This window comes from Ranitomeya variabilis, chromosome 4 (genome assembly GCF_051348905.1).
Source record: "Ranitomeya variabilis isolate aRanVar5 chromosome 4, aRanVar5.hap1, whole genome shotgun sequence".
NCBI classification, from domain to species: Eukaryota; Metazoa; Chordata; class Amphibia; order Anura; family Dendrobatidae; genus Ranitomeya; species Ranitomeya variabilis.
Genome location: NC_135235.1, coordinates 495,802,154 through 495,826,578, shown reverse-complemented (window position 1 = coordinate 495,826,578; position 24,425 = coordinate 495,802,154). Strand labels below are relative to the sequence as shown.

General features: G+C 46.1%; 2 protein-coding genes across 11 annotated transcripts in view; one reads left to right on the top strand and one right to left on the bottom strand.

Moving 5' to 3' along the window:
- The window catches only part of NCOA6 (nuclear receptor coactivator 6), a 72,462-nt gene that overhangs the window by 8,014 nt on the left and 40,023 nt on the right, over nucleotides 1-24,425 (top strand). For 2 of the 9 annotated variants that reach the window (XM_077251984.1, XM_077251982.1), the window contains exons 1-7: nucleotides 14,906-15,197; nucleotides 17,135-17,252; nucleotides 17,342-17,597; nucleotides 20,679-20,834; nucleotides 22,221-22,343; nucleotides 22,762-22,893; nucleotides 23,377-24,168. In XM_077251984.1, the coding sequence (XP_077108099.1) occupies nucleotides 17,360-17,597; nucleotides 20,679-20,834; nucleotides 22,221-22,343; nucleotides 22,762-22,893; nucleotides 23,377-24,168 (1,441 nt within the window). In that variant the 5' untranslated portion in view covers nucleotides 14,906-15,197; nucleotides 17,135-17,252; nucleotides 17,342-17,359. Of the gene's footprint in view, nucleotides 1-990; nucleotides 1,118-14,902; nucleotides 15,198-15,294; nucleotides 15,349-16,196; nucleotides 16,219-17,134; nucleotides 17,253-17,341; nucleotides 17,598-20,678; nucleotides 20,835-22,220; nucleotides 22,344-22,761; nucleotides 22,894-23,376; nucleotides 24,169-24,425 lie in introns of those variants that run through there. The other 7 variants (XM_077251976.1, XM_077251977.1, XM_077251975.1 and 4 more) reach the window with 7 other exon arrangements.
- Nucleotides 4,190-7,604, bottom strand: LOC143769064 (uncharacterized). 2 transcript variants are annotated; one of them, XM_077257648.1, is made up of 5 exons: nucleotides 6,437-7,604; nucleotides 6,307-6,365; nucleotides 6,178-6,236; nucleotides 5,353-6,099; nucleotides 4,190-5,230 (listed from the first exon to the last, which is right to left on the bottom strand). In XM_077257648.1, the coding sequence occupies exons 4-5, from the start codon at nucleotides 5,499-5,501 to the stop codon at nucleotides 4,435-4,437; spliced, it is 945 nt and encodes a 314-aa protein (XP_077113763.1). In that variant the 5' UTR covers nucleotides 5,502-6,099; nucleotides 6,178-6,236; nucleotides 6,307-6,365; nucleotides 6,437-7,604; the 3' UTR covers nucleotides 4,190-4,434. The 2 variants fall into 2 exon arrangements, with proteins under 2 accessions (XP_077113763.1, XP_077113762.1); XM_077257647.1 differs by lacking the exon at nucleotides 6,307-6,365.

Here is a 24,425-nt window from a genome sequence, read left to right as displayed (position 1 = left end):
TGGACGCTGCGTGTTTGACGCTGCAGCTCTGCGCAGCGTCAAACAAGCAGCGTTTACTGACCGTGGACACATACCCTTGGGGTATGTTTCCACGTTCAGGAAACGCTGCTTGTTTGATGCTGCGCAGCGCTGCAGCGTCAAACAAGCAGCGTCCAGATGTTCCAGCATAGTGGAGGGGATTTGATGAAATCCCGTCTCCACTATGCGTGGAAACCCGCACGCGGCGGCCCTGCGACTACGGACATGCTGCGCGTCTTTTCAGATCGCAGCATGTCCGTACACCTTGCGGGGACGCAGCGTCCCCGCAAGGCATATCACAGGGCCCTATGGGACAGAGCGATCATCCCGGATGTGAAGAGTTAACACATCCGGCATGATCGCGTCCCATTAAGGGGGCGGGGCTTAGCGCCGAGCGGCTTCGCCGCTGCGGCGATACCGCCGCCCATCCGTACCGTGGAGTCATACCCTTACAGGGTTTCTGCCATACTCCTCTAGTGGCTTACATCAAAGCTAATAGCACCTAGGTTGCTCCTTGAATATAGCAGATAATTGCTACATGCTTCTGGCAACCACACTTAGTATGATGGGGAGAGGTTTAGACAAGTCTGTAACACCAGGATTGCAGACTGATGATATAAACAAAACATGTTACCAATAAACTAGAGACTCCCCCCAATGGAGAAAAAATGCAACAAAACCTATTTAATGGTATGTGCACATGTTGCGGATTTGCCTGTGGAATTTCCTGTGCAGATTCTTACCTCTCTAGCCAGAAAACGCAGGTGCAGATTTGTTGCATTTTTTTTATCTGTTTTTGATGCGTCTTTTGTGCGGATTTACATGCAGTTTTTAGTGCGGTTTTGTATGTGTTTTTGTAACCTACATAAAGATAATACAAGTGAAAAAAAAAGGTTGATGTCATTTCCTAGTCCAACCTCTTCTGATTCTCCATTTTGGAAAGCCTTCCATTACCACTAAAATAAGTTCACAGGACATTTCACAGCGGAGCCCACAGCGTGGCGAAGAGAACACAGAACATCAATTACGGCTACGCAGACCATATCGTCTGTTGCTGTTAGGAGTGTTGCTCCAATTGTTAACTCGTCAAAGACAGCAGGTTAGGCTACTTTCACACTAGCGTTTTTGGCTGTACGTCGCAATGAGTCGTTTTGGAGAAAAAACGCATTCTGCAAAGTTGTCTGCAGGATGCGTTTTTTCCCCATAGACTAACATTAGCGACGCATGGCCACAAGTCACAACCGTCGTGCGACGGTTGCATCGTGTTTTGGCGGACCCCCGGCACAAAAAAAGTTACATGCAGCTTTTTTTGTGCGTTGAGTCCGCCATTTTCGACCGCGCATGCACAGCCGAAACTCCGCCCCCTCCTCCCCGGACATTAAAATGGGGCAGCGGAAGTGTCGTAAGACTGCTTCCGCTGCCCACGTTGGGCATTTTTTTCACAGTATGCGTCGGTACGTCGGGCCGACGCAGCGCGACAGCCCCGTACCGACGCTAGTGTGAAAGTAACCTTAGCTAAACTATTTTTAAGAATTACATTTCTTTGGCTGGTTTCACATTTGCGTCTCTGTGCGCAGCGTATTAGGCTTCTTTCACATTTGCGTCATCTGGCGGCCGTCACAATGCGTCGGCGCGACGTATCGATGGATGCGTCAAAAATAATGAAAAACTGATGCAACGCATACAGTATTTCGACGGATCCGCTAGACGGTTCCGTCGAAAAACTGGATCCGTTGCATCCGTCTTGTCAGTTTTTATCATCCGTTTCATCCATTTTTTTGACGGATCCGTTTTCCATGACTAAAAATGGGAGTCTCCCAAATGTGATTGGGTACTGGAAAATAAGGGAAACCATATATTGACTGTTTTTACAGCCCATCTTTGACAGGGTTCAGAGAAAGTGGCAGAGATGGAAGGAGTGCTTGTGAAGATTGCTACCATATGTTCTGATGTTATTTTTGAGACCAATAGGCTGGCAATAATAGTTCGGGAAAAGGAGGCAGCAGCAAGAGAGAGGATTCTTCGACAGCGACGTCGCCGGCGCCGCCTATGGATACATCCCATAAACGCACAGCGAATGACCCGGGCATGTATTCAACACTCTACATGGAGTTACGGCAGAACCGGATAAATTCTTTAACTACTTGCGAATGAGGTTGTTTTATTGGAACTTGTTGGGGATGTCATCGGAAGGAAGGACACACAGTTGAGGGTTTCCATCTCTCCGGCGGTAAGCCTATTTTTATGTATTTTTTTTATCATTGTTCATAGTTAATGCCATGTGCACGTTAACCTATGAAAAACCACATCAGCAGTGAACATGCTGCAGAAAATACTGCACTGAAAAACTGCGTTGCATTTTCTGCAGCATGTTAATTATTTTATTATTTGTGCCCATTCCACAGTGTTTAACACCTGCTCCATAAGGCCAGTCTCACACGTCCAGATAATTCCGGTACCGGAAAAATCGGTACCGGAGTTATCCGTGTCCGTGTGCTCACGTGGCACATCAGTGTGGCACACGTGCGGCAGCCATGTGCCGCCCGTGTGCCCACCGAGGATCACACGGACCGTGCAGGAGACAGCACTAGAGATAAGCGCTGTCCCCTGCATCTAGTGCTGAAGCCGGAATTCATTCCTTCTTCCCAGCAGCGTTCGCTGGAGAGAAGGAATGAAAAATCATTGTTTTTTAATTTTTTTTGTGGTTAAAATAAAGATGTCACCTCCCCTCTCCCACCCCCTGTGCGCCCGCCCGCTGGAAATAAAATACTCACCCAGCTCCCTCGATGCTTCCTCTCAGCGCCGCAGCTTGTCCTGTATGAGCGGTCACGTGGTACCGCTCATTACAGTGATGAATATGCGGCTCCACCCCTATGCAGCTTCTCTACATGCATTTGCATATTTCCCATAAGGGATGGGGGCAGTGTTCTGGATCACTGCGTTGAGAAACACGTGATGGTGTCTCCGCGGTGTTGGATGTTTTGGTCTCCCCGAGGCCAATCATCTGTGCCTTTACAGCCTTTTCACTAGGCACTGCTCCTAATAGCCAGATTCCTATTCCACACTGATGAGGGGCAAACACCCCAAAACAGCTGTGTGTGGATGGATACCATGCTTGGCATAGGTGGTTTTCCTGTATTGGATGTTTTCCTTTATTGGATGCTGCCCTTCCCGTGGTTGTTCCTTCCCGGGGAAAGGCCTGGCTATTCACTGCTTGCGTTGAGAAACACGTGATGGTGTCTCCGCAGCTTCTCTACATGCATTTGCATATTTCCCATAAGGGATGGGGGCAGTGTTCTGGATCACTGCGTTGAGAAACACGTGATGGTGTCTCCGCGGTGTTGGATGTTTTGGTCTCCCCGAGGCCAATCATCTGTGCCTTTGTTGTCTTTATGGAGACACCTATGATGTTCCACTCCTGGGAACATCTGGCCCACCTATGCCATTTGTCTGTGTTGGTGATGAGGCATCCAAGCTGTCACCACACCTACTGAAACCTTATGCAAGCAGTGGATTGACCCGAACAAAACGAGTGTTTAACTACCGTTTAACGAGAGCCAGACGAGTGGTGGAGTGCGCGTTTGGCATTTTAACTGCAAAGTGGTGAGTGCTGCTAACCGCCATAAAACTACAGAGACTGTGGATGAGGTTGTCAAGGCCTGTGTGGTGCTGCACAATTATGTGATTTCCCAGGAGCCAGTTTCCATGGATGAAGAGGACTCTCAGACAACCTTGTGGGACTATCAAAGCAACTCTGTTCGGACTGCACTTGCGGTTTCCAGAATGAGGGACCACTTCGCTGATTATTTCATTTCACCTGAAGGCCGAGTTCCATGGCAAGAAGACATAGTTTGAGATGTTTCTTTGATGTCTATGGCAATAATGTTTCTGTACAAAGTCACTCTTCTGATTTTATTGACACCAAGTTTTACTTATTTCCCTAAAGTTTGGTATGTTTTCTAATAAACCAAACATGTTATACCTTTACAACGTCTTATGTTTGTGTACCTTTTTTATATTACTATAGTTAAATGAAGACACTTGACAATAAAAAAAATTTTAAACAAAACCACATTTTTATTACACTTATTAACAACTTTTTGTAATCAATTTAGATTAAAATTAGTTTATTTTACCCAATTTTTTTTTTTTAATTTTTATTAAACTTTAACAATTTAAACTTTACAAATCTGTAAATTGTGGGGTGGAGATACTATTGGAGAGGCTGGAAGGTTGGACCACGTCGATAGTGGGGGAAAGCCTACTGGGTTGGGGTTGATCTGTAGTGGAAGGAGGGGAAAAAACATGAGGCTGAGCAGGGAGGTCAGGTTGGACAGGGGGTGGTGTTGGGGTAGGTGGAAAACTAAACGGGGAAGGAAAATTTGATAGGGAAGGAAACAGTGGGGAAGACATTGGTTATTGGCCCTGCGTTGGGAATTGGGCCTGCATTGGGAATTGGGCCTGGGTTGGGAATTGGGCCTGGGTTGGGAATTGGGACTGGGTTGGGAATTGGGCCTGGGTTCGGAATTGGGCCTGCGTTGGGAATTGGGCCTGCGTTGGGAAACAATAAGTAGTTTGGAAAGGGTTGGAAGGAGAGACAGTGGCTGTGTGGGGAGGTGTGGGAGTTGGAGGGGCTTTGGTGATGGCCTGCACTAGAGCAGCATGGCAGCCTTGCATTACATGCATCTGCTGGTGAAGAGTTAGCTTTTCCATGCTCCTGAGCATTGATTGAAAAAAAAGGTTGTTTGGAGATTCCCTTGCATCTGAATGCAGCCTATCCAAGCGACTGCTGAGTTCACTGATGCTTTGTTTCACCATGCTGAACCCAGCAGTCACTTGCTCTCCCAAAAGTTTGAAAGAGCTCTGGAAGGATGCATTCAGATGCAAGAACTCAGGAGCATAACTCCTTTCCTGACCCCTCTGTCGCTGCCGCCCTGAACCTAATGGTGTTCTAGAGGTGGCAGGATCAGAGGGGTGGGGTAAAGGGAACGCTAACTCGTCACCAGCAGCTTCAAGTAACGAAGTCTGCGATGATGCTCCAGCGCTGGCGGATGTTGAAGTGGATGGGGCAGAGGTACTGGAAGTGAGGGAAGGGCCAGACGAGGGGTCAGAGGGGTGGGGTCTACCGACATGGTCCACTGTGGCGGACTCCTGTGGGATCGCTCCAGAGGGGTACAAAGTAGAAGCAGGCTCCCGAGTGCTACAGACGGTGCTGTGAAATAATAGAAAAAAATAACAATTAATATATTGATAGGAAAAAGCCCTGCCTGAAACAAAAAAAAAGGTTAGACAGGTAAACATGGTGAATTATTCAATGGGCTGTTGAATATTTACCTTCTACTCAACATCGTTTCCCGGAGGAAGGACAGGGCATGGCTGTACTTATATTGTGGCCTTCGTCGTCCTCTTGAGCCACTCGGGGCCTGCATCTCCTTGTTATACTCCCTCTTGAAGCGATCGCTGAGTGACCGCCACCGCTTCATAACCCTTTCACCTGTAAGGAGAAGAATGAAATAAAAAATGGGTTAATTACAACACATTCCGTCCTGCTCCAGAAATGACTGAAATGTGACTACTTACGTTCTCGAGTCTGCTGCTTTGGATCAAGGTCCTCCCAGTTGGCCACAATGTTCTCGCATATTTGCTCCCAGAGCCGACAAGTCACAAACTGATCTGCATGGCCTCATCATCTGAGTTGGGAGCACGCTGTGAAGATTCTGAAAAGAGCAAAAAAAAAATTGTACACTGAAACACAAAACTGCCAAGAGAAAAAAGAAAAAAAAACCTCACTGCTGGCTGACCGCTGCGGCGATTACGACTCCGACTCTGGGAGCGGCTGGGAGGACCTTCATGGCGTTGGCCAGAATGTGCAGCAGACTAAAAAAATGAAAAAGAATTATGTTGGATGTAGGCATATGTTGTATGTGTACTGTGATGTATGATGATCTGTTTTGTATGTGTTGGGTGCACTGTGATGTGTGAAGCAACTGTTTTGGCACAACTTACACTCTGTGCGCCCACTCCTTGCGTTTCTTCACCCACCCCGTCTCCTTCTGAGAGGCCCTTGGCTGCTTCAGCTTCCTGTGAAAACATAATTAATGCATATAGTGTTTAACAGAAATTTTAACAAGAACCAAAAACTATTTTTTTTTAAATTACCTCACTACACAGATGCCCAGAAGAAGACTTTTTTTTTGGCTCAGTGGTCCCTGGTGTATCTGTAAGTATAAAGACACTTTTAGCTACTATACAAATTAAATTCAAAGATTTGTGGTCTTTAATACTTACATCAGGAAAGTGGCTTGTTGGCTTGGTGGTCCCTGCTGGCTTGGTGGTCCCTGGTGTATCTGTAAGTATAAAGACACTTGTAAGCTACTATACAAATTAAATTCAAAGATTTGTGGTCTTTAATACTTACATCAGGAAAGTGGCTTGCTGGCTTGGTGGTCCCTGCTGGCTTGGTGGTCCCTGATGGATCTGTAAGTATAAAGACTTTATACTTAGACCCACAAACCCCCCAAACTAGCTAATGTAAAAGATTTAAAAACCACCCTGTTTAAATGAATCTGAGCAATGTTCAAGCAGGCCAATAAACAACGTTTTGAGAAACAACCCAAAAAAATATACCCAAGGCACACCAGTCTGAGCTGGATTACCTAGTTCAACAATATGCGCAAGCTGTAAAGCCATTTCCCCCCCACCCAAAAAAAAAACAAAAAACAATGCCCTCATGAAAAATTGAAATGCCTAAACACCAGTTGAAAATGTATAGACCACATATGTGATTTGAAAAGATCTCTTTAAAAATTACTAAAAAAATTAAAAAAACCTATTAAAAATTTTCAATAACCTTTTATATCTACTATATAATTGTCTAAGGGTCACTTCCGTCTTTCTGTCTGTCCTTCTGTCTGTCCTTCTGTCTGTCACGGATATTCATTGGTTGCGGCCTCTGTGTGTCATTGAAATCCAAGTCACTGATTGGTTGCGGCAAAACGGCCACGACCAATCAGCGACGGGCACAGTCCGGCGGCAAATGGCCGCTCCTTCCTCCCCGCAGTCATTGCCCGCTCCATAATCCCTTCCAGTCAGCGCTCACACAGGGTTAATGGCAGCGGTAACGGACCGCGTTATGCAGCGGGTAACGCACTCCGTTACCGCTGCTATTAACCCTGTGTGACCAACTTTTAACCATTGATGCTGCCTATGCGGCATCAATAGTTAAAAGATCTAATGTTAAAAATAATAAAAAAAATAAAAAATCTTTATATACTCACCGTCCGTCGGCCCCTCGGATCCAGAACCGGCCTTTCCCGCTCCTCGCGATGCTCCGGTGACCGCTCCATGCATTGCGGTCTCACGAGATGATGACGTAGCAGGTCTCACGAGACCGCTACGTCATCATCTCGCGAGACCGCAATGCACTCTTGGGACCGGAGCGCGCGAGAAGCGTCGGTAACCGCTTCACCTGGATCCGGGGCCAACGGAAGGTGAGTATATAACTATTTTTTATTTTAATTCTTTTTTTTTTAACAGGGATATGATGCCCACATTGCTATATACTGCGTGGGCTGTGCAATATACTATGTGGGCTGGGCAATATACTATGTGGGCTGTGCAATATACTACGTGGGCTGTGCTATATACTGCGTGGGCTGTGCAATGTACTGCGTGGGCTGTGCAATATACTACGTGGGCTGTGCAATATACTACGTGGCCTGTGTTATAAACTACGTGGGCTGTGCAATATACTACGTGGCCTGTGTTATAAACAACGTGGGCTGTGCAATATACTACGTGGGCTGTGCAATATAATACGTGGGCTGTGCAATATACTACGTGGGCTGTGCAATGTACTACGTGGGCTGTGCAATGTAATACGTGGGCTGTGCAATATAATACGTGGGCTGTGCAATGTACTACGTGGGTTGTGCAATATACTGCATGGGCTGTGCTATATACTACGTGGCTGTGCTACATACTACGTGGCTGTGCTACATACTACGTGGCTGTGCAATATACTACATGGCTGTGCTATTTACTACGTGGGCTGTGCAATATAATACATGGGCTGTGCAATGGACTACGTGGCCTGTTATAAACTACGTGGGCTGTGCAATATAATACGTGGGCTGTGCAATGTACTACGTGGGCTGTGCAATGTACTATGTGGGCTGTGCAATGTAATACGTGGGCTGTGCAATATAATACGTGGGCTGTGCAATATACTGCGTGGGCTGTGCAATATACTACGTGGGCTGTGCAATATACTACGTGGCCTGTGTTATAAACTACGTGGGTTGTGCAATATACTACGTGGCCTGTGTTATAAACTACGTGGGCTGTGCAATATACTACGTGGGCTGTGCAATATACTATGTGGGCTGTGCAATGTACTACGTGGGCTGTGCAATGTAATACGTGGGCTGTGCAATATAATACGTGGGCTGTGCAATATACTGCGTGGGCTGTGCAATATACTGCATGGGCTGTGCTATATACTACGTGGCTGTGCTACATACTACGTGGCTGTGCTACATACTACGTGGCTGTGCAATATACTACATGGCTGTGCTATTTACTACGTGGGCTGTGCAATATAATACATGGGCTGTGCAATGGACTACGTGGCCTGTGTTATAAACTACGTGGGCTGTGCAATATAATACGTGGGCTGTGCAATATACTACGTGGGCTGTGCAATATAATACGTGGGCTGTGCAATATAATATGTGGGCTGTGCAATATACTACATGGCTGTGCAATATACTACGTGGGCTGTGCAATATAATACATGGGCTGTGCAATGTACTACGTGGGCTGTGCAATGTAATACGTGGGCTGTGCAATATAATACGTGGGCTGTGCAATATAATACGTGGGCTGTGCAATGTACTACGTGGGCTGTGCAATATACTGCATGGGCTGTGCTATATACTACGTGGCTGTGCTACATACTACATGGCTGTTATATACTACATGGCCGGCCGCGAACAATCCTGTGTATTCAATGTATTATTCTAAAATCTTCATAAATAAACTACATACATATTCTAGAATACCCGATGCGTTCGAATCGGGCTACCATCTAGTTTAAAAATAAACCCTCAACCAACTCTGTATTGCATGTGTGTACATTTGTACATACACCACACTTTAAAATTTACCTTTATGAAATGATACTATGGACATTTTGAAATAAAAAATTTTAATAATTCTTTTTTAAGGGAACCTGCCACCCCCAAAATCAATGGTGAGGTAAGCCCACCGTCATCGGGGGCTTATCTACAGCATTCTGTAGATAAGCCCCTGAGGACGGTGGGCTTACCTCACCATCGATTTTGGGGGTGACAGGTTCCCTTTAATTTTCATTTTTTTTTTACCATCACAATTAGGAGCCTCAATGCTCTTTATCTTAAATACAAGTACATTAACTGTAAATGTTTTCAACAATATAATTAAAAAAAAAATTTAAATAAAAAAACCAAACACACACACACACACACACACACACACACGCACACGCAAGACACACGCTCACACCACCATTACACACACACTGAAACCACATGCTGCACAGATCACACTACTTGTTTAACCCCTTAATGACAGCCAATACGTCTTTTAACTGACCTGAGATATAAGAGAATAGCCTCCCCATACAGGTGACAATCCAGCAGCTGTCGGCTGTACACTATAGCTGACAACTTGCTGCATCAGCCACGATCAGTGTTGGCACTGATTATATCTGTTTAACCCCTTAGATGCTGCTGTCAATAGTGACTACATCATATAAATGGTTAACAGAGTGTGGGCGCTTCCTCTTTATCCCAATTGGTGCATTCAGATCAGGATTGTGTGGTCCTGATGTTTGGCATGGCAATTCATGACCAAATAGCGGCCTTAGAGTCTGATGGCTGTTGTAACTTGTTCAGAAGTTAGTGACATTTAGGTGGTAAAAATACACATTTTCATCTCTGTTATGCGACTTTGCATTAATTCCTGAAAATCACCTGAAGAAATAATAAACTACCTGACTGCAGTTTTCAATATGTCAGGGGGTGCTATTTTTAAAATGGTATAAGTTTTGGGGGTTTCCCAATATATGGGACCTCTAAAGTCACTGCAAACATGGACAGGTCCCTAAAAAATTTTTTTTGTAAATTTCCTTGAAAAAATGAAAAATTACTGCTGCCTTTTTAAACCTCCTAAAATGTTAACAAAATAAAGAACATTTGACAAATGGTGCTGATGTAAAGCCGACATGTTGGAAATATTATTTATTAATGTTTTGCTATGGTATGACTATCTGAATTAAAGGGATAATCATTCAAAGTGTGAAAATTGCTATTTTTTTACATTTTTCTCAAATTGCTGACATTTTTTGTAAATAAACACAAAACATATCGCGCTAAATTTATCATTATCATAAAGTATAATGTGTCACGAAAAAATCTCAAAATCACTGAGATTTGTTGAAGCATTCCAGAGTTATTACTACATAAAGTGACACTGGTCAGATTTAAAAAATTTGGCTCCGTCACTAAGGGGTTAAATACATCACAGTAAAAAAACCATGCGCACGCATGCATGCACACGCATGAAAGCACACAGGCGCACGCACAACGCATGCACATGCACGAAAGCACACAGGTGCACGCAAACACACAGATGCACACATGCACATGCGCAGCGTCGGACTAGAGCACCTTGGGCCCACCAGAGAAAATTATTCTTGGGGCCCACTATGTAGCTACATAGAAATACATTCAAGACCATCAATTGTGCGGTAAAACACGCTAATATCAGGGCATAATATAAGGTAGTACATGTCTTAATTATGTAGCAGGGGTTGGGGTAGCCCCCTCATAGAATATAAAGTTGCCCCCCTCATAGAATATAATGTAGCCTCCCACAGAATATAATGCAGCCCCCATAGAATATAATGCAGATCCCTCATAGAATATAATGTAGCCTCCCTCATGGAATATAATGCAGCCCCCCTCATAGGGTATAATACAGCACCCCACAAAATATAATGCAACCCCCTCGCAAGGTATAATGCAGCCCCCCATAGAATATAACGTAGCTCCTTCATATGGCATAATGCAGCCCCTCCACAGAATATAATATAGCCCCTCAGAATATAATGCAAACCCCCATAGAATATACTGTAGCCTCCTCATAGGGCATAATGCAGCTCCCCTCATATAGTATGATGTAGCCACCTGAGAGAATAATGCACCCCCCACATATAATATAATGCAGCCCCTCCACAGAATATAATGTAGCCCCTCATAGGGCATAATGTAGCTCCCTCATATAGTATGATGTAGCCCCCTCAGAGAATAATGCAGCCCCCACAGAATTATAATGTAGCCCCCTCATAGGGTATAATGCAGCCCCCCTGAAAGAGTATAATGCAGCTCCCTCCACCATCATCATTGTTCTCCCCCTTCACCATTGTACTCATTACCACCTCCATCATTGCCTCCTTCCCCACCACCATTGTCCTTTCCACCACTACCATCTTTTGTCCTTTACACCACTACCATCATTGCTTTCTTCCCCACCATCATCATTGCCTCCCCCACCACCATCATCATTGCCCCCACCACCATTGCTTCCCCTACCACCATCATCATTGCCCCTACCACCATCATCATTGCCCCACCACCATTATCATTGCCCCCACCACCATCATAATTGCCCCCACCACCATCATCATTGCCTCCAGCACCACCATCATTGCCTCCAGCACCATCATCATTGCCCCACCACCATCATCATTGCCTCCAGCACCATCATCATTGCCCCACCACCATCATCATTGCCTCCAGCACCATCATCATTGCCTCCAGCACCATCATCATCATCATTGCCCCCACCACCATCATTGTCTCAAGCACCATCATCATTGCCCCACCATCATCATTGCCTCCAGCACCATCATCATTGCCCCCACCACCATCATCATTGCCTCCAGCACCATCATTGCCTCCAGCACATCATCATTGCCCCCACACCATCATTGCCTCCAGCACCATCATCATTGCCTCCAGCACATCATCATTGCCCCCACCACCATCATCATTGCCTCCAGCACCATCATCATTGCCCCACCACCATCATTATTGCCTCCAGCACCATCATCATTGCCCCACCACCATCATCATTGCCCCCACCACCATTATCATTGCCTCCAGCACCATAATTGCCTCCAGCACATCATCATTGCCCCCACCACCATCATTGCCTCCATCACCATCATCATTGCCTCCAGCACATCATCATTGCCCCCACCACCATCATCATTGCCTCCAGTACCATCATCATTGCCCCACCACCATCATCATTGCCTCCAGCACCATCATCATTGCCCCACCACCATCATCATTGCCTCCAGCACCATCATCATTGCCCCACCACCATCATCATTGCCTCCAGCACCATCATCATTGCCTCCAGCACCATCATCATCATCATTGCCCCCACCACCATCATTGTCTCAAGCACCATCATCATTGCCCCACCATCATCATTGCCTCCAGCACCATCATCATTGCCCCACCACCATCATCATTGCCCCCACCACCATCATTGCCTCCAGCACCATCATTGCCTCCAGCACATCATCATTGCCCCCACCACCATCATTGCCTCCAGCACCATCATCATTGCCTCCAGCACATCATCATTGCCCCCACCACCATCATTGCCTCCAGCACCATCATCATTGCCCCCACAACCATCATCATCATCATTGCCTCCAGCACCATCATCATTGCCCCCACCACCATCATCATTGCCTCCAGCACCATCATCATTGCCTCCATCACCATCATCATTGCCTCCAGCACCATCATCATTGCCTCCCCCCACTCACACACAGCTGCACACATGGAGGCAGAGACGCACACGCACACACACAGCCGCACACATGCAGGCGCACACGTGCGCGCACACACACACAGCACCCACTCACCTCTCCGCACGTTCCCAGCAGCCACAGCACATCCCGGCAACTTTCTGTCTGAAACAGCTGCGCTGAATGATGACGTCATCCAGCTGCGCTGATTCAGACAGGAAGTGCCGGGCAGGAAGGAGGATGGCGTGGATCCCTGCAGCTCCGCTCTGGTCCCAAGCTGCAGGGATCGCAATCAAGGATCGCCGCCCTTTAGGTGCCCACCTCCGGGGCCCCCCATTCAGCAGCAGCGGCGGGCAGTGTTAGCCTCAGCCTGTGGCTAACTCTGCCCACCATTAAAGTGAAATGGTATTCACGCCTCTCCACGCCCATGGGGGCGTGGGGAAGTGTGAATATTCATTTCTCTTTAGCAGCGGGGACAGGCTCCTGTCCATCTGCTGCTCTCTGGCACAAGAAGGGCCCCACTTTACTCAGGGGCCCCATAGCAGCTGGGTGTGCCGCTATTAGCGACACTCCACTGGCTGGGGGGCCCCTGGAGCAGTGGGGGCCCTAGGCAGCTGCTGGCCAATATGCCAGCAGGTGTCAGTGCCTGGCCCACCGGAGAATGCTCCGGTTCTCCGGGGGGCCAGTCCGACCCTGCACATGTGCGAAAGTACACAGGCGCACACAAACAGACACGCACACAGACACACGCATGCACACACAGACGCACGCAAAAATGGCAGGACTCACACTGGCTGGCAGGCCTCTGGCTGGATGCTGGCAGGTCTCTGGCTGGCTTCTGGCTGGATGCTGGCAGGAGTCTTGCTGGCACATTTGGGGGTGACGCCCCAGGCCAGGTTTATATAGATTTGGGGCTGTCTGGTGAATTGGCTACAAAATCCTGATTCTGAGCATGCTCAGTGTAAAAAGACGTATTCCAGCGCTGGATTCCGTCATACGACGTGCCACGACGGATCCTGCGTCCATAGGCTTCCATTCTAGCCAACGACGTATGCCGCAGGATCCGTCACGACACGTTTTCCGACGCAGACAAAAAACGTTAGGCCTCTTTCACACTTCCGTCTTTCTTTTTGAGTCACAATGCGTTGTTTTGTGAAAAAAAACGGATCCGGCAAATGTTTCTGCTGGATCCTGTTTTTTCCCATAGACTTGTATTAGCGACAGATTGTGACAGATGGCCTCACGTTTCATCCGTCGTGCTCTGGATCCGTCGTAAAATAGCGGTCCGTCGTGCGGAGACAATGTTCAGAGGAACGTTTTTTCTGTACGTCGGAAAATCGCTCAGTGACGGATCCTGCGCTGCCCGTCACTGGCTATAATGGAAGCCTATGGGCGCAGGATCCGTCGCTGACTGTCAAAAGCAGGAATCCAGCGACGGGTTCTGTCTTTTGAAACAATGCTTCTTGGATCCTGGCTATTTCCTGGGTTTTCTTACATAAAAAGGGCACTTTTAGTTTTATTTCCATTCATGGATATTACATGTTTGGGTTCATTGCGCCTGATTTTACGTTCTCTCTTCCAATACATCCTTCTGAGGGCGCTGATTACTTTTAGAGCCCATAAACTGAGATAATGAAATATATAGATGTTCTAACCTGCCCCCGAACCCCGGAGGGCAATAGATGCGCCTGACCCAGGGTTACGGGGTTTTCCATATTCATAAAAGTGGTCCCCAAAAGACTGGATTCTTGTAAAAAAAAAAATCAAACACGCAGTGCGCTCACTCTGCCCGGTCCAGGACCCGCTGTACCTGTGTTCTTTATTTTACATTTATGCACTTGTTTGAAAGTGGAAACCCCCTTTAATGAATATGATGGGTGCTTCCTACAGCCCGTGTTGGCTGAAGATGGCGATCCGCTTCACGACGTCATTACTCCAGAACGGTGCAGCCATTGCCGCGCAGTGATCGCCCCCCGGTGTCCCCGGCAGAGGTCACGGCACGTGACGTCACCGCCGGCCACTCAGGAGCTGCTCCCTCACTGTGTCCCCAGCTCCACCCATTCCTGCACAAGCCACACCCACTCCGTTCCTGTGCCGAATAATGATGACGTAACCAACTGGGTCCTGATTGGTCGGCAGAGCTGTACCACTTTAGCAGGGGTGTTCGAGCTGCGTTTTGCTTTCCATTTCTGCCTCCCATGGAAATGCTCGCAGCACGGCGATCCCTTTTCGTGCGCGAAGTGGTACAGTCTGGGCCTCGCTGTTTTTTCGTTGTTCCCGGGAGCGGAAGGAGCCTGGACTCCGGTAATAGGTGAGGGCGTCTCTTGTGGGGAATAACGGAGCGAAGTGCGGGAGGCGAGTGAGGCCCGAGAATGGTGCTGTGCACGGGGCTGTCACGGGAGGGCGCATTCTGTGTGCTGGGGGGGGGCAGAGGACACTACGTGGGTGCTGTGGGTGCCCATGTGAGCAGTGCAGGTGGCACAGGCCGGACACTGTGCCCCCATATGGCCGCTGGCTGCCCCCTGTAGCACGAAGCTGCTGCTGTCACTCCTGACACCTGACAGTTTGTGGAGCTGGTGACTGGGTCTGACAAGGGGCCGCTGAGTTCGGTGCTTGGTCTGTGGGCTGAGGTTGGCGAGCCTGTGCCCCCTCCTGGCTTGTACGGGGCCTGTGGTGATGGGGGCACCGCTCAGTCCGCTGGTCACGCGTGTAGTACGGATCCTCCGAGACGACAGTGGTCTCACACGGGCGCTACCGTCCTGTCCATGTCTGTGGGACAGGGGGGGGATAACCCCGCACAGTGGGCAGCGCTTTGCCAGGCTTTCGATGCGTGCGCCATGGAAACTGTGAATAATATTTGTGGTGTGGCACATTATCCTGCTGACTGGCGCTGCCAGAGCATGACACTACTGCCACCTGCTCGTCTGCTTCCCCTCTGTAAGGGGTGCACCCGCCACCCGGCCGTCCACAAGCATCCAGGTCCGCCCTTTGCTCTGTAGCCCAGTTAGGATGTTTCAGTGCCCAGGGCTCAGCAAGGGCACTCTGATCCCCTGCCGAGTCCCTCCGAGCCTTATTTTTGCCATTTTTCCCTCATCCTCAGTCTGATCACTCACTTGCTTCCTAACACCGCTGCCAGGAGCCGTGGTCATGAACTAATGAATGGTGTTCCCTTCACCTCTCGGTGACGGTAGATGAAGGGCTGCCGTCCCTTTGGAGCCATTTGGGGCAAATCCCCGAATAACCTCTGAGACGTTATTGATGATCTATAGGCTAGGATTCTCTCCATGGCGTGCCCCTCCATTACGTCTTCTGGTGACTGGCCTCCCATAGAGGTACTCGCTCTCTGTAGCATGGAGCCATAGTACTGTGCTGATGTTTTCCTGGGGAGATTTTCGTTCCTCCATGCGATTCCACAGTTTTACACAATTTTCATTGTTTTAATATTCCATTCCATGTTTTCCCCCAAAAGTCAGTAGAAACTCACAATAATCCTCTGTAGTGCAGTTTGTGTGTCTGTACAGGGCCCCACAGGGTGCAGTATTTGTCTTGTTCCTCCAGACAGGGAAAGGAGAACACAGGCGAGGAAGTCACCACCTAACTGAATATAGGGCAGCCGTCCTTCATGGACATTTTCTCTGCCTTTTACAGAACACAAATCCTTTATTGTTCATGGGTATGTGTATGGGTTTTTTGTGGTCCATAAATTAGAAAAAACAAAGCAAAATAAAGACTTTTGATCCAAATTATGAAAATGGGCAGAGACAAAATATTGGATGGTACTTGGATGTCATCTGAGTGCTGTCCATTTTTATTTTTTTTTAACAGTTAATGGACGGGAGAAACTTGGAATGTTTTTCTTTGGAGGTGGCGGTTGTCACACTAATGCTAAAAATGGCCATATGGATCTCTGGATTGCTGGGGGTCCCATTGGTCAGACACCCACCTATCAGTACATTATCCTCTATCCCGCGGAGACTCTGACATCCACCTCTGAGATTAATGGCATCTTGCAGAAGTAATATGGCTGGCATTCTCATGCTTTGACATTTGGCTGATTTTGGTCCCCTATGTGCTGCTGTCTCGGCTTGTTGTCACCACTCATGCCTTTTTGAACAAGCATTAGAGCTGACATGTGTATTACATTTATTTCCTATAGTCCCTTCCAGCAGTAAAGAAACGTATATGTTAGAAACAGTTGGAGATTTAGACGTCTCACTCATATTTTTGTATTCCCGTCATGTTTTCCAGGACACAATCGGGGAGCTCCAGCTTGCAAATCTGACTGAAGATGTCTCCTGCTGCCTCCTTCCTGAAGAGCGACCACCATGTAGAAACGTAGACGGAGCTCACATTTTGAGCTGTGTCGGTAATAGAAATTTAGCTATTCCGCAAAGATGGAGGTTTATGTTTCCCACGGCACAAGACTTAGTTTTCTTACCCATCTTCCCATTGCAGAGTCAGAGCGAGACTGTGATGACAAACACAGCTATGGACTCAGAAAAATGCCTTGACCCAGGAGACACCCAAGAAAGACCGTTCTCTCCTGAAACCAATCACGAAGGTGACAATGACTCTGGGATTGAGGATGAGCTGAGAGCAGAAGACAACGGATCCACAATCTTTGTAGCATTTAAAGGAGACATAGGGGATCTAGATCTACAGGGCAAGCTAGAAAACATTTTGCAAGGAGTACCCCATCTGATCAGCATGGGTAAGAACATTTCGCTTGCTAGTGCTCCAAGTTGCTTAGTTTTCAATATTTTAATATCCTACTTTAGTTTAAAGGGAACTGGTCATCTGATTAATGGTGCCCAGACCATGGCCATGAATCAGAGTTTGGCTATTACATCCAGGTAAGTTTTTTTTTTTTTTTTTTTTTTCTGAAATGCTGCGGTAATCCAGAGAAAATATATCTTAAAAAGCCGTCCAGGAGTGTCTTGAATGAAATGCCAGCTAAGTTTCTCAAAGTCTAGGACTCATGAATAGCATACACCAATCCGCATCTGTCAAGCACTAATCTGTTCTTCGGCTAATTATGTATCTAGTGCTAAATATCTGTAAAATCCTGGTTCCGCTGATCTCATCTTTCCTGTACCCCTCTCCCTTTTTTGGGGGGTTTATGTGTTTGAAGTTGTATGCTGAATTTGAAACTTGGTTAAAGTTGGCTATAAATGTGTTACTGCTCTCCTGTGTATATCGGCCTTAGGGCTCCTACTCACTTGCGAGCAACTCGGATGAGTCTTGCATGTTTAAAACCCGGCTCTGCACCCGGCACTCAGATCGGAGCATGCGGCCGCATAGGAATACATGCAGCCGTACGCTCCGCTCCTCTGTGCCAGGTGCAGTGCCGTGGTATTGTCGTGCGAGACTCATCCGAGACTCACGCAAGTGAATAGGAGCCCTATGACTGAGCGTCATATGAGATGGTGATTTTCACAATATGTCAATACTTTGGTATTGATAGCAATAGCTTCAAGTACCCTTAGAAAGCTAAAAAGTTTAATTTCCCTCCCCCCATTAAAATTAAATAAATATAAAAAAAATAAACATATGTATTGTTTCTGCATTTGTGAAAGCCCAGACTATCAAAATATATAAATAATGAACCAATACAATAGACAGTATTAGGAGAAAAAAAGTGAGAATTTTTTTTTTTTTTCCCCGTCACCACCCCTCTCTAAAATAGTAATATAAAAACGTTGTGTATGTGCCCCAATTTGGTATCAATAATAGTTGGTTCTTACATAGCTCAATTTCCAGAAAAATAAAAACTTTACACAGCTCTGAAAATGGTAGAAACTAATTTTTTTTTTTTTTAATTTCTTCAGCAAACTTCAGAATTTTTCAGTTGTATTATAGAGCAAAACAGCCCAATTAACATATACTTTTTATTCTATTATTAAAATATGTATATTTAAAGTAATATACAGTACAGACCAAAAGTTTGGACACACCTCATTTAAAGATTTTTCTGTATTTTCATGACTATGAAAATTATACATTCACACTGAAGGCATCAAAACTATGAATTAATACATGTGGAATTATATACTTAACAGAAAAGTGTGAAACAACTGAAAATGTCTTATATTGTAGTTTCTTCAAAGTAGCCACCTTTTGCTTGGATGACTGCTTTGCACACTCTTGGCATTCTCTTGATGAACTTCACTGGGAATGGTTTTCACTTCACAGGTGTGCCCTGTCAGGTTTAGTAAGTGGGATTTCTTGCCTGATAAATGGGGTTGGAACCATCAGTTGTGTGGTGCAGAAGTCTGGTGGATACACAGCTGATAGTCCTACTGAATAGACTGTTAGATGCTTTTTTCTTGCCATAATACAAATTCTAAGTAAAGGAAAACGAGTGGCCATCATTACTTTAAGAAATGAAGGTCAGTCAGTCCGAAAAATTGGGCAAACTTTGAAAGTGTCCCCAAGTGCAGTTGCAAAAACAGTCAAGCGCTTCAAAGAAACTGGCTCACATGAGGACCGCCCCAGGAAAGGAAGACCAAGAGTCACCTCTGCTTCTAAGGATAAGTTTATCTGAGTCACCAGCCTCAGAAATGGCAGGTTAACAGCAGCTCAGATTAGAGACCAGGTCAATGCCACACAGAGTTCTAGCAGCAGACACATCTCTGCAACAACTGTTAAGAGGAGACTGTGCAGCAGGCCTTCATGGTAAAATAGCTGCTAGGAAACCACTGCTAAGGACAGGCAACAAGCAGAACAGACTTGTTTGGGCTAAAGAACACAAGGATAAGTCCAAATTTGAGATCTTTGGTTCCAACCATCGTGTCTTTGTGCGACGCAGAAAAGGTGAACGGATGGACTCTACATGCCTGGTTCCCACCGTGAAGCATGGAGAAGAAGGTGTGATGGTGTGGGGGTGCTTTGCTGGTGACACTGTTGGGGATTTATTCAAAATTGAAGGCATACTGAACCAGCATGGCTACCACAGCATCTTGCAGCGGCATGCTATTCCATCCGGTTTGCGTTTAGTTGGACCATCATTTATTTTTCAACAGGACAATGACCCCAAACACAACTCCAGGCTGTGTAAGGGCTATTTGACCAAGAAGGAGAGTGATGGGGTGCTACGCCTGATGACCTGGCCTCCACAGTCACCAGACCTGAACCCAATCGAGATGGTTTGGGGTGAGCTGGACCGCAGAGTGAAGGCAAAAGGGCCAACAAGTGCTAAGCATCTCTGGGAACTCCTTCAAGATTGTGGGAAGACCATTCCCGGTGACTACCTCTTGAAGCTCATCAAGAGAATGCCAAGAATGTGCAAAGCAGTCATCAAAGCAAAAGGTGGCTACTTTGAAGAACCTAGAATATAAGACATATTTTCAGTTGTTTCACACATGTGTTAATTCATAGTTTTGATGCCTTCAGTGTGAATGTACAATTTTCATAGTCATGAAAATATAGAAAAATCTTTAAATGAGAAGGTGTGTCCAAACATTTGGTCTGTACTGTAGCTTGGATAGTTTCCAAGCATGAAGTAACACATATGATCATAAAATTTGCTTAAATAGCGGGAAAAAAAATCCCTTGATTGTGTTGAGGTATTATACATTAGATATTAGGAATGTTATAGGGACATTTTGGGACCTCTTTCAATGAAAAAAGTAGGATGGTAAAATATATATTCATTAGGTATTGTATGGAAACTACATTGGCTTTGTCTTGTATTGTTCTCTTTCTCTTACTAAGAGCATCTTTACAGTTCTGTTCATTTTATTGCTGTTTGGTAACAGATCTACCATTCTGTTTTGCGGTACTTACTATGTAGAGTCCAACCAGCTGAAGCTTAGAAAGGTGGAGCCATGGAATAGTGTCCGAGTCACATTCAACATCCCCAGAGAAGCCGCTGAGCGCCTACGCCTCCTTGCCCAAGGCAATAACCAGCAGCTGCGGGATCTAGGAATTCTGTCTGTCCAGATTGAAGGTATAACGTTGACACGCTGTTGTTTCTGTTTGTTTCTTTGCTAGTACAATGCAGCAAGCTGTGCATTTCGCTAGGAGGGCATAGTCAATTCAGTGTTTTGCAGATTCAAGTCATAAAGAGGCATCAAAGGGTTATTGTTGTTTATAGTGACATTCGAACATGCTTGGATAAGGTGACTTCGACGTGCTTGAAAAATATGTTCGAGTCCCCGCAGCTGAATGTCTCGCGGCTGTTGAACAGCCGCAGCACATGCAGGGATTGCGGATGTTGAACAGCCGCTGGGATTCAAACATATTATTCGGGCACGCAGAAGACACAGTGAGCACACAAGCATGCTCGGATAACACCTTACCCCAGCACGTTCGCTCATCACTAGTGGTTTCCCTAAACATTTTGCAGCATGCACTTCCCATCAGTACATACAGGGATATAACGTACGATGGCCAACATTTCAGGTATTTGTAAGTACAGTAAAGGACAAGTGCCTTAAAAGGATTAGAATGTGCCCAAAAAGACCAACATTTTCCAGGTCTTTAAAGTCAGTGACCTATCTTTAGGCTGTCAATACCTGATTGGTTTGGTTCCAAATCTTGGCACCCCTGACAATCAGCCGTTTTCTTTGGTTTCATTGCGCCGTACACCTGAACGTGTACTTTTAGTAATGGCTGTGCTGGATAGTGAAACATCGCTTTGTTCACTTGAACATGCTAAAATGAACAGTTTTAGGTGACTAAAACCTTTACTGCAGAAACCATGGTGGGGAAAGGAATTGTAGTAGAAAATGTTATAACTTTGGTACCGATCGATTAGGTTTATTTACTCTACCTTTTTAATACAACATGTGTTTTCTGTCTTAAAGGGATGCTGAGACGTCCAAAAATGCTATTTAGCTGCAGATATAGGGTCAAGCTGCAGGTAAATAGTGTTTAAACCCTGTGCAGCAGCTGCAGGGGGAAAAAACGTTTTCTTCTCCCTGCAGCCACTTGCTGCCAGTCATCGGGGTGGTGCAGGGGCTGTATCAGTCACTGATCACTACACTGTGAGCACAGTGTAATCACTCCTCAGCACTATGACAGTCTGCTCTAGTGTATGTGCAGCTTCTCTTCATTTTCTCTCTGTACTGCTCCAGTAAGCCAACTAAACAAGATTTAAACACTATGTACGTGCAGATGGCTACTACATCTGCAGGTAAATAGCGTTTCTGGATGTGACATGTTCCCTTTTCATGACCAAGCGATTTTTAGCAATTTTCTGCTTGTACAGGATAAGCTTTGATGTTGTGACAATCTGACAAAGTTGGTTTGAGAATTATCTGTTATCAGAGTGAGATTTCCATGTGCTTTAACAATCTGATTAAAGAGATTTGTTATTTCTATTGTGTTTCAGGAGAAGGGGCCATTAACCTAGTGTTACCCCAAAATCCTGCTCAAGAGGTGAGGATGAACGGCCCGGTGGCCGCAAGTAACGCAATGAGGATTGACCCCAGCTTTGCAGTGCAGAATAGAGCAGGTATGCCCAGCTATAGTGGGTCAATAATAATTGCCTCTGGTGAATACTTTCTCACACCTCGCTCCAGAATACACATTGGCTAGGCACGGACTATGAGTGTTGTGTATAGCTGCAGCTTTTTATCTTTGGTGTTAGTCACACAAAAGATGAGTTTTATGGGTGTTACCTTCTCGGAAATCTAGGTCTAGCACCCATCTATAGTTTATAACTTGCATTAAGGCCAATTTATGCCCATGAACTAGTGCAAAATGGATATATAACAAAGATTTAATGGCCCACATGAGCTGGCCAAGCAGACAACAAACAATATGGCATATTGCTTGTTCAACAGCTGATTGGCGTCATGTTTACATGGGTTAAATGATGACGTAATTGTTACCGTCCTATAAAATGTTAATTCTGTTATGTGACTGTTCAGGCTTGGTCAGGATGAACAGCCCTGCAACAGCCTCCATGATGTCCCAGGGTCCCCATGTTTCATCAGCTATGATGGCTGCCGGTGTAAGCAATGAACTCCAGCCCAGGACTCCTCGGCCTGCTTCACAACAAGGTAAAGTGGGTGAGATGAACTAAAACTTTCAAAGACCATGCAATGAAAAATCCTATACCAATCCGTTAGTTTGCAGCAATCTGATTGTTCAGGGCAGTTATTGCACTTTGGCTTTGCACTGCTTCGGATAGCTCTCTATTGATCCATGAACTGCATGTCCGGTAAAGCTGCTTGACGGTGAGGTTGGCTTGATTTTATAGTTGTCGCTTACCTAATCCATAGTCACCTTTTTGGCAACTTATATCACCTCAAGTGTACACCCTGGTAGTATATCTCTGCCCCCTTCCCAAGATGAAACCCATCCAGCTATGCCAGCAAGTGATCTAAATTGATGGGTTATCCATTTAATTGCATAGGTGTTGATTTATTTTATTGATGGTTGGTAATTTTGAAAGTAAACAATGTATTTTTCCTCTATGAATTGTGTTGTTGTTCTTACCTGTCAACGTCCCATTATGTACTTCTACATGTTTCTTTTATTAGATATGATGGATCCCTTTGTGCCTGGTTTAAATACACAGCCACAGAGTCACCCGTCCAGTTCCATGGCTGCCCAGATGCTCCCCATGCAAAGTGTTGTTGCTAATCGGCCAGTCAATCCAGCCAACTTTCAACAGTTTCAGCAGCAGACTCGTCTGCCCCAACATCAGCAAGTAACCCAAGGTCTTCGTCCTTCTTTTGCAACCCCTGCACAAGTTCCTGTGCCTCCAGGCTGGAATCAGCTAGCATCAGGAGCTCTGCAACCTCCTCCAGCACAAGCAAGTATGGGGACAGTGGCCTCCAACCAACAGTGGAAGAAATCTGGTCTGGGTGGAGGTCCATTACAGCAACAACAGCAGTTTCCACCGAGGCCATCACTGTCCACAGGACAAACACCTTCTCACCCACCACCTCCATACCCATTTGGCAGCCAGCAGGCATCACAAGTTCACTCTAATTTCCCTTCCATGGCCAATTCAAATCAGTTCAGCTCACCTCCAATGAAACCAATGCAGGGAGCACCTCCAAGGGTGCTCACTCCATTGCAGCAGCCTCATCTTTCCAAGTCTCCTGCCTCATCTCCTTCCTCCTTTCAGCAAAGCTCTCCTGCCTCATCCCCTACAGTGAACCAAACACAACAGCAAGCCATGGGACCACGGGCAGGACAGGGCGGCACATTGCCTCAGGGGTTTCAACCACAGCCTGTAAGCTCTCCAGGGCGCATGATGCCACAGGGAAGCACAGCAGGAAACTTTATGATGCAGCAGAATCAGGGTCCACAAAATATACACACAGGTACGTGATAACCTAATGGTGTACATATTTCTGAAAATGACAGCAGTTGAGAAACCTGATATTTACCATTTAGAGAAGGGTAGCTGTTCTGTTAAAAACTACCTATATTATTCTTTAGCAGTAGAGTAAACATAAGTAGCCACGATTTGGGTGAAGGGATGTGAAATGCGTTAGCGGTCCTATAAGAAAATGTATTGTGTTCTTAAGAATACAGCAGGGTTGTAGTCTCCATTTTTAAACATTAATAAGGTATTAAA

What these genes read in the sequence shown, in the direction of transcription:
- LOC143769064 (XM_077257648.1), bottom strand. Translation starts at nt 5,501, where the DNA reads ATGAAGCGGTGGCGGTCACTCAGCGATCGCTTCAAGAGGGAGTATAAC. An exon ending in GAAACGATGTTGAGTAGAAG is followed by an intron (nt 5,231 to 5,352) that starts GTAAATATTCAA and finishes ATTATTTCACAG; the next exon opens with CACCGTCTGTAGCACTCGGG.